Below are 14,822 nucleotides of genomic sequence, written 5' to 3' on the forward strand. Positions count from 1 at the left end.
AAGTCCTCTATTAGAGAAGCCTGCAACAACAAAAGAGCATTTTGGAGTGCTCTTGCTCAATGTTGCAGACACGGAGGAGCCACGCCTTGCTTTTCAGGGTATTTCATTCCAACCCCACCAACCCGTTTTCTGTTTTTCCTCCTAACATTTGATCAGCATCCCCTGACCCCCTGAGCAACTTACAATTTTGTACGCAGCCCAGAGAAATAACGCCTCGGCATTATTGATAGAACAGCAACTATTATTTATTTATTTATTTATTTATTTATTATTACAGGCGCTGTGGGTCAAACCACAGAGCCTAGGACTTGCCAATCAGAAGGTCGGTGGTTCGAATCCCCGCGACGGGGTGAGCTCCCGTTGCTCGGTCCCTGCTCCTGCCAACCTAGCAGTTCGAAAGCACATCAAAGTGCAAGTAGATTAATAGGTACCACTCTGGCGGGAAGGTAAACGGCGTTTCCGTGCGCTACTCTAGTTTGCCAGAAGCGGCTTAGTCATGCTGGCCACATGACCCGGAAGCTGTATGCCGGCTCCCTTGGCCAATAAAGTGAGTTGAGTGCCACAACCCCAGAGTCGGTCACGACTGGACCTAATGGTCAGGGGTCCCTTTACCTTTTTACCTCGGGTTAAGAACTTAATTCGTTCTGGAGGTCCGTTCTTAACCTGAAACTATTCTTAACCTGAGGTACCACTTTAGCTAATGGGGCCTCCCGCTGCCGCTGCACGATTTCTGTTCTCATTCTGAGGTAAAGTTCTTAACCTGAGGTACTATTTCTGGGTTAGCGGAGTCTGTAACCTGAAGTGTCTGTAACCTGAAGCATCTGTAACCCGAGGTACCACTGTATTATTATTATTATTACTATTATTATTATTATCATCATCATCATCATCATCATCATCATTATCATTATTAGTATTATGCCCTGCCAGTGAGGACAATAGAGGATGTGTTGAGGGTAAACAATAGGCTTTGGCCTCTGACACTCACCAGTGTCTTGCTTTTGTACCACATCTACACAATACCATATCAGCTGGATGGGGGACCGCATGTTGAGATTCCTGAATTGCAGGGGGTTGGACTAGATGACCCTTAGGGTCACTCTGCAACTCTGAAAACTTGCATTTAAACAGATTGTATTCCTACCAGTGGAGGGCAGTAGCATACTGACATACACCCAACAATTCTCAGCAGGCTTTTCGAAAGCCTTTAGAGACAGAATTTGTGTGATGCACTGCTGTATTTTGTGCATCAAAAAAAAGACCCCTTTATAAATTCATAGATGTTGTGTGTCTCAAATGCTTTATGTAGGCATCTGTTGGCATCCGTCTGCCTCAAGAGACAATGGAGGAGTATGCCTTTGTGTAGGGCTGCCATATGTCTGGGTTTTCCCAGGAATCTGGCTGCAAAATGCTATCTGGGCAGATTTTCGGTCAATCTGCAAAATGTTCGGGCAATTGTTATTTTTTAATGCTTAAAAAATCCAAGAAGAGCCCTCGGCCCCCAATGGCAACCTACTTTTGGGGGGTGAAGTCAAACCATTGGAGAGTTGTAGCACCTGGTGTGGCTATAGAGACTGATACGGGAGGGACATGTTTCGTTGCAGCTGGGGCAGATGAAAGCATCTGGTTTAACAGCTACGGATGCAACATGGCATTTCTTCTCTCTGTACTCCTCCCAGCAGTCATTTCTCCTCTGGTCACTGCTGTCTGTCTCCAGACACCGCTGTTCTCTGCCAAGGCCGCCAATTAAATATCATTCACTGCCGAACAGCAGCAATGATTTCAGAGACAGTCCCATTTTTCCTTCTGCATGTCAACACCGCACATTTCGCAAGCATTGAATTCATTTGAAGTTTGCGTATGACGTATTGACATCTCAGCAGCAGTTTTATGCTGTGTTAATTGAAGGAAAATGTGTTAGTTTGTTTTTCCTGCGGTGCACAGCTTAAATGTAAGACTTTGCTTTCTGTCTCAAAACAGTTTGAGGAAGATGTTCTGGACTGTTGCATGTACCTTCTGGACAAAAGCCAGCTCAAACCAAAGGCGAAGAAAGATCCCGTGATCATCTCCAGGGTCATGTCAGCATTGGTAAGTCCTTAAATGTATCTTTTAACTCAAGATTGGATTCTTTGGGGTTAGGACAAGAAATCTGAACCAATACCTTCAGATCATGCCTTGTACACCTGTTGTGGCCATAGCATAATACAGAGAAAGGGAGTGTGTGGCCTTCCAGAGCTATAGCTCAGTGGTAGAAATTTAATTAATTAATAATAATAAACTTATATGTCGCCCATCTGACTGGTTTACCCCAGCCACTCTGTACGGCTTGCTTCCCCCCCCCCCCATTTTTCTTTTTCGGAAATATTTGTTATTCGTTTTCACAAGAACAAATTTAAAATAATAAAAAGAAAAAACTCTTAAAATATCCATATATGAGATTCTCTGAATCTCGTGACTTCCCCCATCCCCCTGCATGGGTCCTTAAAATAATTTTTTAAAAGCTAAATATCATTACGTTCTCCACAGTTTTCATCTCTCTAAATTATCCATGTCTTTCGTTTCTTTGAAAGTCATTTTTAAAGTCCAGCTAATGTTTTTATTTGTTTACAATGGTCTCCTAAGTAAGTTATGAATTTTCCCAGTTCTTTTTTAAAGTCGTTATCTTCTTGATTCCTGAGTCTCCCAGTCAGTTTTGCCATTTCAGCATAGTCCAGCAGTTTGGCTTGCCATTCTTCCCTAGTTGGGACTGCTGGTTCTTTCCATCTTTGGACTAGTAGTATCCTTGCAGCTGTTGTCACATATATAAACAGTCTTTTCTGGTCTTTTGAAATGTCAGAACATGTAATTCCTAGTAAAAAAGCTTCTGGTTTTTCGACAAATGTTATTTTAAACATTTCCCCCCCAATTCATTGTATATCACTTCCACTGCGCGGCTTCCAGCAAATTAAAACACAACATCAAACGTTAAAAACTTCAGGTGTCTTCTAAAAGTCAGATAGTTTATTTCCTTGGCATCTGATGGGAGGGCGTTCCACAAGGCGGGTGCCACCACCAAGAAGGCCCTCTACCTGGTTCCCTGTAACCTCACTTCTCGCAGGGAGGGAACCGCCAGAAGGCCCTCGGAGCTGGACCTCAGTTTCTGGGCTGAACAATGGGAGTGGAGACACTCCTTCAGGTAAACAAAGCCATTTAGGAGTTTTGCTGTATGGTTCTGCCATCTTCGTTTGTTTTTTAGGTTAACTCCGAGGATGATCGTGGAGTGGTGTTTGCAAGCTGGTCAGGGAAATATACTGGTGGTACGCCGCCTCTAGCCTGGACAGGAAGTGCCCCCATTTTGCAGCAGTATTACAGAACCAAAAAAAGTGTCTTGTATGGTCAGTGCTGGGTTTTCTCTGGAGTGCTTACCACAGGTGAGGCATGCATCTTGGAGGGAATTCAACTAACCAAATCCTCCATCTTCACGAGCAGCCTGCTTTTGATGGATAGAATACAATAAATAAGAGTGGGGCTGTTTCCCTCAAACCAAGCTTGCAGGCTCCCCACTAATATCTTGGGGTGTTGCACTAGGTCAGGGGTCGCCCACCTTTTGGACCCCAGTGGGCACATTTCAAATTTTGAGGAAGTGCTGTGGGCGCCAGTCACAAAATGGCTGCCAGGTTGTGCCACAAAATGGCTGCTGTGAGGGGAACTGCACATAGTATACCATTACTACTGTTCCATTAACCCAAGGACTATCTCATGCTTTCTGTGACAAGTCAGTTATGTCCACTGGTCCTGATTGTAGAGATCAAAGGGGATCATTCCCTTGTACCAGGAAAAATATACAAGGTAGCCGCATTGCTATCTCTCTTGCACACGGACTCACTTGCTGCACATTTGCAGGTCAGAGACACGCAAGCGTCTCTGCTTCTCACTCAAATACACACACATCTCTTCCTGTCCTTCCCTTCATGGTGGTGCCTGCTGCCAGCTCCACAGACCTGGTGGGCAACAAACAATGAAATAAGATGGGCCACTAAACAAGCAGGGATCCACTCTTGCCAACTCCCTCCCCAGTGCCCAACAGCAGCAAGGAAGACCTTTGTGGGTCTTCAAACTGTTGCACAACTGCACATTTGAGATTACGGCACCATTTGCCCTCCTATTCCAGCCCAACCTCATATCTCCTTCTGGGAACTGAGCTCATTCTTATCCCTTGGAATATTTCCCCTGATTAAATTCTGAACTCTAATGGGTGTTGAGTGTGGCTGAAAGGAGCCAAGTGAATGTAGAGCTGACATCCTTCTCTGTATTTCAGTTATGCGCAGCCTGGGGATTCCAGCCAGGAGCGTGACCAATTTTGCTTCAGCTCACGACACAGAGGAAAATCTTAAAGTTGACATTTACTTGAATGAAAGTGGAGGAAAAATGGAGAATCTGACAACAGACTCGATTTGGTAATCATCGCTACAGATTACTAACTCTTTCTGAAATTCCCACTCGTGGGGAAAAAATGGTTGTAAGGAGCAAGTTGAGAGCCTAACCCTTATTGCATTTAATATGATCCTCTCCACCCCATCCTTGGTCTAGTTTCATATATTGAGATGCCTAGAAATTCATCAGATTACACTGAATTGTTAAATCGATGGCCAGTTACTATTTATGCCTTCCTATACTGTCCAGTTCTAATATCTGTTTGATCATGAAAGTACAGCTGATGATAATTTTTGATTTTAATTCTGAAACCTGACTGAATACAGGAACTTCCACGTATGGAACGATGTCTGGATGAAAAGGCCGGACTTACCAAAGGGCTTTGATGGCTGGCAGGCGATTGATGCCACCCCTCAGGAAAAGAGCCAAGGTAAGACTTGGCTGAAATTTGCAGGAATGGATGTCTTCTGTGCAGATGAAGCCTGCCAAATTTCAGACAGACAGGTGCTGTGTGTGTGGTGTGCATGCGCAAGCAAGGGAACTCTTTAAAGTTTGGAAGTAAAGAGATTTGTTCAGTGTTTTTATTTGAAAATACCACGTATGAATATTTCCTGGTGGAAAATTAAAGCTGTCAGTCCCAAAACTAAACCCCCCTTCTTTCTCATCTTCTCTTCTGGTGTTTTCATTATATGGAGAGCTTGGGCACACGTAACAATTTTAAAGAAACAGTCTTGAATTCTCTGGACTGCTGCAGTTTCAAGGCGGCCCTGAAGTTTAGCTAACAGATTTAGTGAGTTGCAGATGCCTTGGAGTGCATTTGATTCATCTTGGAATAAGTCTAAGCCGAAGGCCAGGCAGAACAGCTCCGTCTTGCAGGCCCTGCAGAAAGATGTCAAATCTCACAGGGCCCTGGTCTCTTGTGACAGAGCGTTCCACCAAGTTGGGGCCAGTGCTGAAAAGGCCCTGGCCCAAATTGAAACCAATCTGACCTCCTTGAGGTTCGGGACCTCCAAAGTGTTGTTATTTATGGACTTTAAGGTCCTCCGCGGAGCATACCAGGAAAGGTGGTCCCATAGGTACGAGGGTCCGAGGCCGCATAGGGCTTTAAAGGTCAAAACCAGCACCTTAAACCTGACCCTGTACTCCACCGGGAGCCAGTGCAGTTGGTAAAGCACTGGGTGAATATGCTCCCATGGCAGGGACCCCGTGAGGAGCCTCGCTGCAGCATTCTGCACCCGCTGGAGTTTCTGGGACAGCTTCAAGGGCAGCCCCGCGTAGAGCGAATTACAGTAGTCAAGCCTGGAGGTGACCATCGCATGGATCACTGAATTTCTCCAAAGTCACCCAGTTTGTCTCAGAATTTGGGATTTGTCAGAATTGAATTCACAACCCAATACACCATATGATTCCATGCAAGAAGTTTTGTTTAGTCACATGAATTATGAAAATGTGGTACAGTGGTGTGTCCCAACAACATATTCTAATATCCACCTTTTCTACCACGCTGAGACCCAGCTCAGTATAATCTTAGAACAGACAACTTCTATGGACTTCCTGACATGATCCAAGTATTTTCATAGACGCAAAACTGCAGGTGACAAAGACCTGCAAATGACCGTGAAGGTTAATTGAAAACATAGCACACCAGGAGCTGCGATTTTAGATTAGTTATTGCTATTATTTAGCTGTCATTGAATTCTGGGAATTCTGGGTGAACATACAAATAGTAAAACAGCTGGTGTAGGTTGTGTATGTGTGTGTTTTTTACAGGGATTTACCAGTGTGGCCCTACTCCAGTAAATGCAATCAGAAAGGGAGAAGTCTATCTTCCCTATGACTCCAAGTTTGTGTTTGCTGAAGTGAATGCAGACAGAGTCTTTTGGCTCGTAAAGAATGTGGATGGCAAGGAAACATACACCAAGCTGCGTGAAGAAACCAAAGTAATAGGGAAGAGCATCAGCACCAAAGCTGTTGGGAAGGACACTCGTGAAGACATCACAGGCCAATACAAATTTCCTGAAGGTGACCAAAACACAAAGTATTTTCTGTCAGGGGAGGAAATGATTATTTTCCACACGGACTAGTAATTTCAGATGGAGGCTTCTTGGGTAATAATAATAATAATAATAAATAACAATTTATACCCTGCCCATCTGGCTGGGTTTCCCCAGCCACTCTGGGCAGCTCCCAACAGAATATTAAAAACACGATAAAACATCAAACATCAATAACTTCCCAATACAGGGCTGCCTTCAGATGCCTTCTAAAAGTCAGATACTTGTTTATTTCCTTGACATCTGATGGGAAGGCGATCCACAGGGCGGGTGCCACTACTGAGAAGGCCCTCTGCCTGGTTCCCTGTAACCTTGCTTCTTGCAGTGAGGGAACTGCCAGAAGGCCCTCAGAGCTGGACCTCAGTGGGGGTGGAGATGCTCCTTCAAGTATACTGGACCGAGGATGTTTAGGGCTTTAAAGGTCAACACCAGCACTTTGTGCTTGGAAATGTACTGGGAGCCAATGTAGGTCTTTCAGGACTGGTATTATATGGTCTCTGTGGCCACTACCAGTCACCAGTCTAGCTGCTGCATTCCGGATTAGTTGTAGTTTCCGGGTCACCTTCAAAGGTCGCCCCATGTAGAGCGCATTGCAGTAGTCCAAGCGAGATATAACCAGAGCATGCACCACTCTGGCGAGGCAGTCTGCGGGCAGGTAGGGTCTCAGCCTCCATACCAGATGGAGCTGGTAGACAACTGCCCTGGATGCAGAATTGACCTGCGCCTCCATGGACAGCTATGAGTCCAAAATGACTCCCAGGCTGCACACCTGGTCCTTCATGGACACAGTTACCCATTTAGGACCCGGGAGTCCCCCACACCTGCCAGCCCATGTCCCCCTAAAACAGTATTTCTGTCTTGTCAGGATTCAACCTCAGTCTCAGAAATGGGTTGCATTTTTTGCCTTAAACGAGTAAAACAAACAAAACAGAACCTTCAGGTTTGCAAAGTGTACACCTAAAATGTAATGGATTCATGAGGCAAACAGGTTTGGAAACCCATATATCTCATGCTTGTCAGGTAACTAATTTCGGTTTGCCATCCTCTAGACTTCACAGAAACCTGGCTAACAGGTAGTGTTTGAAGTGCCCTTAGTCAGAAATTATACACACTCATAAAATATTTTGGCTAGAGATTCAGACGCCATGTCTTCATCCTGAGAGAGTGAACATGGCCTGCCATGCTCTTTATATTTGACCAAAACAAAAACAAAGGATATTTTTGCTCTGGCCATGCCATGCAGCTGACAACGGAAAATGTTTCCAATGACGCCATGGTCAATTGTTTCCCCGCTTTCCTGTTTTTGCAGAGAGTCCAGAGGAAAGGAAAGCTGTGGAGACGGCTTGTTCCTATCTGCAGTCTAACAATCTGGGGATCTGTGAAGTGACACCTCCCCCTGAACCCCTCAAGGCTAACTTGAAACTTGGAATGGAAGGAGAGAAAGAATTGTGGCCGGGGCAGCCGATTGAGTTGAATCTTATTATAACCAACGAGTCTGCAGGTGCCTGGACAGTCAACCTTGCAGCATCGTGCCAGTTAGAATCATATACTGGGAAAGTCGAGGCCAGCCTTGCCACCATCAAACAGACTGTCCAAACAAAAGACAAGACAGGTGTGTATACCTGAAAACGGCTGTTCTAAACCACGTGCTTTTTGATGCCATGATCACTGCCCACTTCCCTACAGGAGGAGAGCTGTTTTGAGCAATGTACAGAGCTCCTTTTGCAGAGTTAGAACATTGAGAACTGCCTTATGCCATGTCAGACCATTGGTATATCTATCTCAAAAGGGACGCGGGTGGCGTTGTGGTCTAAGCCACTGAGCCTCTTGGGCTTGCCAATCGAAAGGTCGGCGGTTTGAATCCCCGTGACGGAGTGAGCTCCCGTTGCTCTGTCCCGGCTCCTGCCAACATAGCCGTTCGAAAGCACACCAGTGCAAGTAGATAAATAGGTACCGCTGTGGCGGTAAAGTAAACGGCATTTTAATGTGCTCTGGTTTCCGTCACGGTGTTCCGTTGCGCCAGAAGCCATTTAGTCACGCTGGCCACATGACCCGGAAAGCTGTCTGTGGGCAAACGCCAGCTCCGTCGGCCTGAAAGTGAGATGAGTGCCACAACCCGAGTCACCACTTAACCGTCCAGGGGTCCTTTACCTTTTATATTTAGCTCAGTAATACACCCAGGGGTCAGGAAACTTTTTCAGCAGGGGACCAGTCCACTGTCCCTCAGACCTTGTGGGGGGCCAGACTATATTTTTTAGGGGGAAATGAATGAATTCCTATGCCCCACAAATAACCCAGAGATGCATTCTAAATAAAAGGACACATTCTACTCATGTAAAAACATGCTGATTCCCGGACCGTTGGCGGGCCGGATTTAGGAGGTGATTGGGCCGGATCCGGCCCCTGGGCCTTAGTTTGCCTACCCATGGTCTACACTGACTTGCAGTGGTCCTGCAGGGTTTCTGGCAGGGTTCTGTAGATGCCAGAGAATGAGCCTAGGTTCTTCTGCAGGCACAAGGCTCTACCACTGTAGCTAAATCCCTTCTCTCTCCAGGTCTTTCACTCTCTCACTGGTTTATTTGTAGTGTTTTCCAGTTGGAAGTGGGAGGCACTGAGGAATAGGGTTGTCACCTTTGGGCAAAATAAGGGACAGGATGGGGTGTGTGCGGGATTGGGAAGCTAAAGATTACTGTATTTTTTGCGAAGCGGCAGGAGAAACGGAGCCCCTTCCATTTTCCCCTCCAAAAATTAAGGGGGAATGTTTGTGCGTCCTATGGAGCGAATACAGGCTCCTTGGCTTCAGCGATAGCAACGCGAAGCCTCCGAAGCACAGAGGGAGCGCTCCCTCCGCGCTCCAAAGGCTTCGGCTTCCTTTTGCTGAAGCCGGGAGAGCAAGACTCTCCTGGCTTCAGCAGAGATGGAGAGCTGCGCAGCGCCCCTTCAGCCAAGCGGGAGGAGAAATGGAAGGGGCTCCGTTTCTCCTGCCGCTTCGCTGAAGGGGCGCTGAGCAGAGAGGGGGAGAATTTTTTTTCCTTGTTCTCCTCCTCTAAAACAAGGCGCATCCTATGGTCGGGTGCATACTATAGAGCAAAAAATACGGTGCTTTACCTGGTAAAGAAATGACTTCAAAGCGACCCATTACAATCATCAAATGGAAGCTGCCAGTACCTGCAAACAATCCAGCAACAATCCTGAAAGGCAGTGCTCCCCACCTGCTGAATTTCTGCCTGCCAGGAGGAGGATAAATGTAGAAACCCAGTCAAAACAAAAAAGGAAGGAAGGTGGGGACAGATAGCAACAAATTCTTAGCTTTGAAGGGGCTGAGGCTGTTGCTCTAGGAAACATTTCTTCTTAGAGCCATTGGTAAGAGTTTGGCCCAACTCAGAAGAGGCTGCTAGTCAGCTCTATTGGCTAGCCTGGGGCATCAATCAGCCAGCTTTGGAGGGGGTGGGCTCAACACAAAGGAGGAAACTAGTGCTGATTTTATTTTTTCACGACTCTGAAAATGGGTTTGAGCTCCAAGTTGGGCAAAAAAGATGATCCGTCTGGTCCCTTCCATCTCTAAAAATTCTATAACTGTGACTCGATAACACCATCCCATATGCAAGGCCCGCGGGCTTCCTCCTTCTGCATTGTTCCTCTTCCTAGCTGTCTCTTCTTTCTGTTGGTGCAGTTATTTCCATTCCTCTGAAAATAGCAGTTGATGCTTACCTGAAAGCACTGATGTCAATAGAAGATGAACTTCTGGTCAGGGTCAACATGATTGCTGAGGTTCAAGAAACGAACGAGAAGCTCACAGAAGAGCTGTCTTTAACCTTCAAGTACCCACCTCTGAAAGTGGAGGTAAGAAGTTAAATAATATTAGCTCGGTGCAGGGTGGTCAGTTTATGTAAAACCCAAGAGCAGATGAGCTGGAAGGAGAAAATAAATAAATAAATAGGTGAATGGAGAATGGGCTCCACTGAATTATATACCGTATTTTTCGCTCTATAAGATGCACCAGACCATAAGATGCACCTAGTTTTTGGAGGAGGAAAAGAAGAAGAAAAAATATTCTGAATCCCAGAAGCCAGAACAGCGAGAGGGATTGCTGTGCAGGCTTCTGGTATAACCGCGTGAAGCCTCTTCAGGGCAGGGGAGCCTTCATCCCGCTGCCCTGAACACGCTTCACGCTGCTATCCCAGAAGCTAGAACAGCGAGAGGGAGCACTGTGCAGCGCTCCCTCTCGCTGTTCTGGCTTCTGGGATAGCTGCACAGCCCGCATTCACCCCGTAAGACGTACACACATTTCCACTTACTTTTTAGAAGGGGAAAAGTGCATCTTATAGAGCGAAAAATGTGGTATATTAGCTAGCAGGGCAAACACTGCTGCCTTAGGGCTCCACTTACCTCATCTGTTCAGATGGGGCAGGAATTGGGCTCAGGAAGTGTGTTGTGGCCCCAAGACCCATAATAAATTCCAAGTTTTACTTCTGGAGTGACGGTGGCTCAGTGCACCTGGTCAGTCTAGGTCCCAGAAATGGCCACTAGGAACTGACGTCTGCTAGGTTACAGTTCTCCCCAAACCAGTGGAACTCCCTTCCATAGCAGACCTTGCATCTATACATTGTCAGAACAAGGAAATCACACACTTACAATACTTACCTGGCCATCCAGGAGGGTGACTGGAGGGGAAAGAAAGGCAAGTGTTATAAGAAAAAGCGCTCCCTTTCCCTTATGGGGTATTCCAGAGCCTGTATAGAGTCCTTAAGTGGCTTTCTTATTGGTAGAAGAAAACAGAGGCCAGCCAGAGTATATATTGAGAAGCAAAGCGGCTAGTAAGCCTGATCTTTATTAAAGGAACTGTCGCAACAGGGTCCCACTCACCACACGCAGGAGGGAGGAGAACCCCGGACAATGGTGTGCAAGCCCATATATAGACTTTTGAAATTGCCCACCCTGTAGCCCAAGACCACCCCCCCCAAAACATCATACATACATCACAGAAGGAGGCGGTCTACAGCAGAAAGACATCACAGAAGGAGGTGGTCTACAGCAGAAATCCTGCCTGCCAGGATACCTGATAATGGTCACTGATTGTATTACCTGGCCAGTCTGGCCATGATTTTGTGATGGTTAATACTTTAGTTCCTGAATCCAGGTCACAGGCTTACCCTATTTATACACAAATGTGCTCTTAAGAAAGGATTTGCAAGCAAAAAAACACAAATGGGAAGGCTTTCCCCATTTGCCTCCCTTACTGCAGAGGAATATTTGAGGTCACTGGGAGAGTCAAAATGGCTTCAGGATTGCTCCCCCACACTATTTCAGACACATGGTTCATATATTTAGATATGTGTACACTTATGAATATTCTATATTTGAGACCTTAAAATTAATGTAACACAAGCAAGGGGATGGTTTGAACTCCCCACAATTTTTCTCCTACCCTAACCCATCTCCCTTTCCCTGCAATATTGTGCCTTCAGCACCTGTCTGTGGATGGTGAATATTCACAATCATAACCTTACTATTGCTTTTACATGAACATGGATTGCATGCACTTGACGTTTCCTTTCGTCATCTCGAATCCGTTCTTCAGCGGCCCTTCTTTCTTTTGCAGATGGCAGACACTGCAAAGATCAACCAGGATTTTACCTGTGCGTTTATTTTCAAGAACACCCTGTGCATTCCCTTGGAAAACTGCAAACTGCACGTGGAAGGCCTTGGCATCTTTACGATGGAAACGTTTGATCAAGGGTAAGATGCATGTAGCTAAAAGGGGGCGACATGCTGTGCACTGTTTTGCTGGCAGTCTCTCTGACCTCCTCCCCTGGACCTTAAAGGAGAAGTTCAGTCTAGAACTTCAAATTGTAAGAGTCCCCGTCCCCCCTTCTATTGCAGTAATCACTCACAGGATTGCTCAAATTCATGGAGTACAAGGCTATCAAGATGATGCCTATGTTCTGTCTCCATCAGAGGCAGTATGCCTCTCGGTACCAATTTCTGGGAATTGCAGGAGGGGAGAATGCTGTCGCCCTCCGGTCCTGCTTGCATCTTCCCAAAGGCATCTGGATGCTCCCTGTGAGAACAGGAGGTTGGACCATTAAGAGCCAAAGAACCGCCATGTTGGAATTGTCTAGCATCATCTCTCCAAGACTAGCCAGACTGTTGATCATTTGTTTGAGCTGCATACAGCCATTAAAAAGGGATGCAGGTGGTGCTGTGGTCTAAACAAGGGACGTCCAACTCCCAATAGCCAGCGATCTACTCACAACATAAAAAAACTGGCAGTGATCTGCCAGAGTTGTTGAGGTGGTTGAGCTTTTTCTGGAAAGGCAAAGCTGTTGATCTTGTTTTGGAAAGGCCAAGTTGTTGAGCTTCTTTTAGGAAGCCAGAGTTGTGGAGGTTTTTTTGGGAAGCCAACATTTTGAGCTTTTTTGGGAAAGCCGAAGTTGTTGAGCATTTTTTGGGGGGGGAAGGGGAGGGGAACACTGAGGGGCCAGAGATCTACCAGGAACACCCCGCGTTCTACCAGTAGATCACAATCTACCTGTTGGACATGCCTGGTCTAAACCACTGAGCCTCTTGGGCTTGCCGATCAGGTCGGCAGTTCAAATCCACAGAACAGGGTGAGCTCCCATTGCTCTGTCCCAGCTCCTGCCAACCTAGCAGTTAGAAAGCATGTAAATAGGTACTGCTGTGGTGCGGAGGTAAACGGCGTTTCCATGTGCTCTGGTTTCCACCACTGTGTTCCGTTGCACCAGAAGCGGTTTAGTCCTGCTGGCCACATGACCCGGCAAGCTGTCTGTGGACAAACACAGGCTCCCTTGGCCTGAAAGTGAGATGAGCACCACAACTCCAGAGTTGCCTTTGCCTGGACTTAACTGTCCAGGGGTCCTTTATCTTTTTTATTCAATGCAACATCTCTCATTCATCCTTTCCTAGACTGGAAGGTACCCCGTTTGACAGATCCACATATCTACAAATATCTCACACAATTCATGCACACCATGTTGTGGTTGCCACGTAGCTGGTAGGCATGACGTGGAGCCCTCAATCAGTTTTGCCCACCTCATTACCAACCAAGCCCAGTGTTGTAAGTCTGGCAATTCATGAAGCCACTTCCAGGCATTTTCCTCTTCATTCCTCTCCTGATTCGAGGAGAGCACCAAAAGGGCAATCCTACTTGTGTAGGAGCTCCTTCACATGGGCTTTTGATTGTGGATACACTCCCCCAAGGAATCTAGCACACATAGAGCTATGATATGTGACTCTTGGTCATTTTATTTTTTAATCCTTTGTAGGGACATAGCGCCGGGTGGAATCTTTAAATCAAAAATTGTGTGCGCCCCAAGGAGAGCCGGGCTGAAGAAGATTGTGGCCAAACTGAACTCCACCCAGCTGAAAGGAATAACTGCGGAAAAGATTATTTCAATCACAGAGTAGCTGTCATTCCAAAACGCCATCAGGCGCTGTCAGTGGCGGTGTGTGCAATGAAAGAGCCTTGTTGACGCTGCCTGAAGTCTTGATTATGTGCCCAAACATAGGAGAGTGAGAGACATAAATGCAATATTAAGGGAGTTTAAAGTGGCTTAAGCTGTTTTGATTCTAGCTAATGGGAATTTAATAGAGATTATTCAAATCTATTCTTGCATGTGTGGCGATTTAGCAGCTTATCGTAACTAAAAGCATGATCTGTGAACTCTGGAGTGGGTTAGAGCTGTCTCTGTTTTCCTTTTGCCTGCACGTCTGAGCTTTGTGTAACGTCAGCAATCCTTGTTGACTTCTTATTCCTTTTGGCGTATGTGGCTACTTCTGCCATTTTCTTACTTCACATCATTTGTAGGCCCAACTGCAGTACATTACAAATGTGACAGCAAACTAGTGCAGCTATAAACTGAGCCCCAAAATACAGAGGGGTAAAAAGATCATCACAACCACCAGCAACTAAAGACAAAACAGCAGGTGTGAGATGAAAATATTGATTCTTTAATAAGTACTGTTACACAGTCGAAGTCGGAAAACGAGGTACAAAGAGCAAAAAATAGAACACGTGAGATTTGTAAATGTACACACTCTTTAGTTGCATAGAATAGGCTAGTGCACAGTCTGCTTGTGAAAATAAAAAAATATTTTCTTGCATGCTGGCTCCCAGCCCATCATTTATTTAAAGCCTCTGAAACGAAGGCACCTTTAGCTTCCAGAACAGATGCATTTCTTATTTAAGACGTACTTCTGGTTTCACGCAAACACTGGGGTCATTGGTTGCACAATATTGCAGTACATGATGAGTTTAATGCACAAGAGCACTTTCAACACAGCTGAGGTGCCACTTGTGCAAAATACTTAAGATACTTCGCTTAAGGCAGGATA

General features: G+C 45.9%; 1 protein-coding gene across 1 annotated transcript in view; it reads left to right on the top strand.

Annotated features, from left to right (window-relative positions):
- TGM4 (transglutaminase 4) overlaps positions 1-14,591 on the top strand; it is a 32,026-nt gene extending 17,435 nt beyond the window's left edge. The window contains exons 7-15 of the mRNA XM_082193025.1: positions 1,981-2,088; positions 3,236-3,410; positions 4,298-4,436; positions 4,740-4,843; positions 6,184-6,435; positions 7,777-8,079; positions 10,141-10,310; positions 12,070-12,206; positions 13,754-14,591. Of these exons, the coding sequence (XP_082049151.1) occupies positions 1,981-2,088; positions 3,236-3,410; positions 4,298-4,436; positions 4,740-4,843; positions 6,184-6,435; positions 7,777-8,079; positions 10,141-10,310; positions 12,070-12,206; positions 13,754-13,895 (1,530 nt within the window). The 3' untranslated portion in view covers positions 13,896-14,591. The remainder of the gene's footprint in view (positions 1-1,980; positions 2,089-3,235; positions 3,411-4,297; positions 4,437-4,739; positions 4,844-6,183; positions 6,436-7,776; positions 8,080-10,140; positions 10,311-12,069; positions 12,207-13,753) is intronic.
- Positions 14,592-14,822: the final 231 nt, after the last annotated feature.

This window comes from Podarcis vaucheri, assembly GCF_965113315.1.
Source record: "Podarcis vaucheri genome assembly, chromosome: 12".
NCBI lineage: Eukaryota > Metazoa > Chordata > Lepidosauria > Squamata > Lacertidae > Podarcis > Podarcis vaucheri.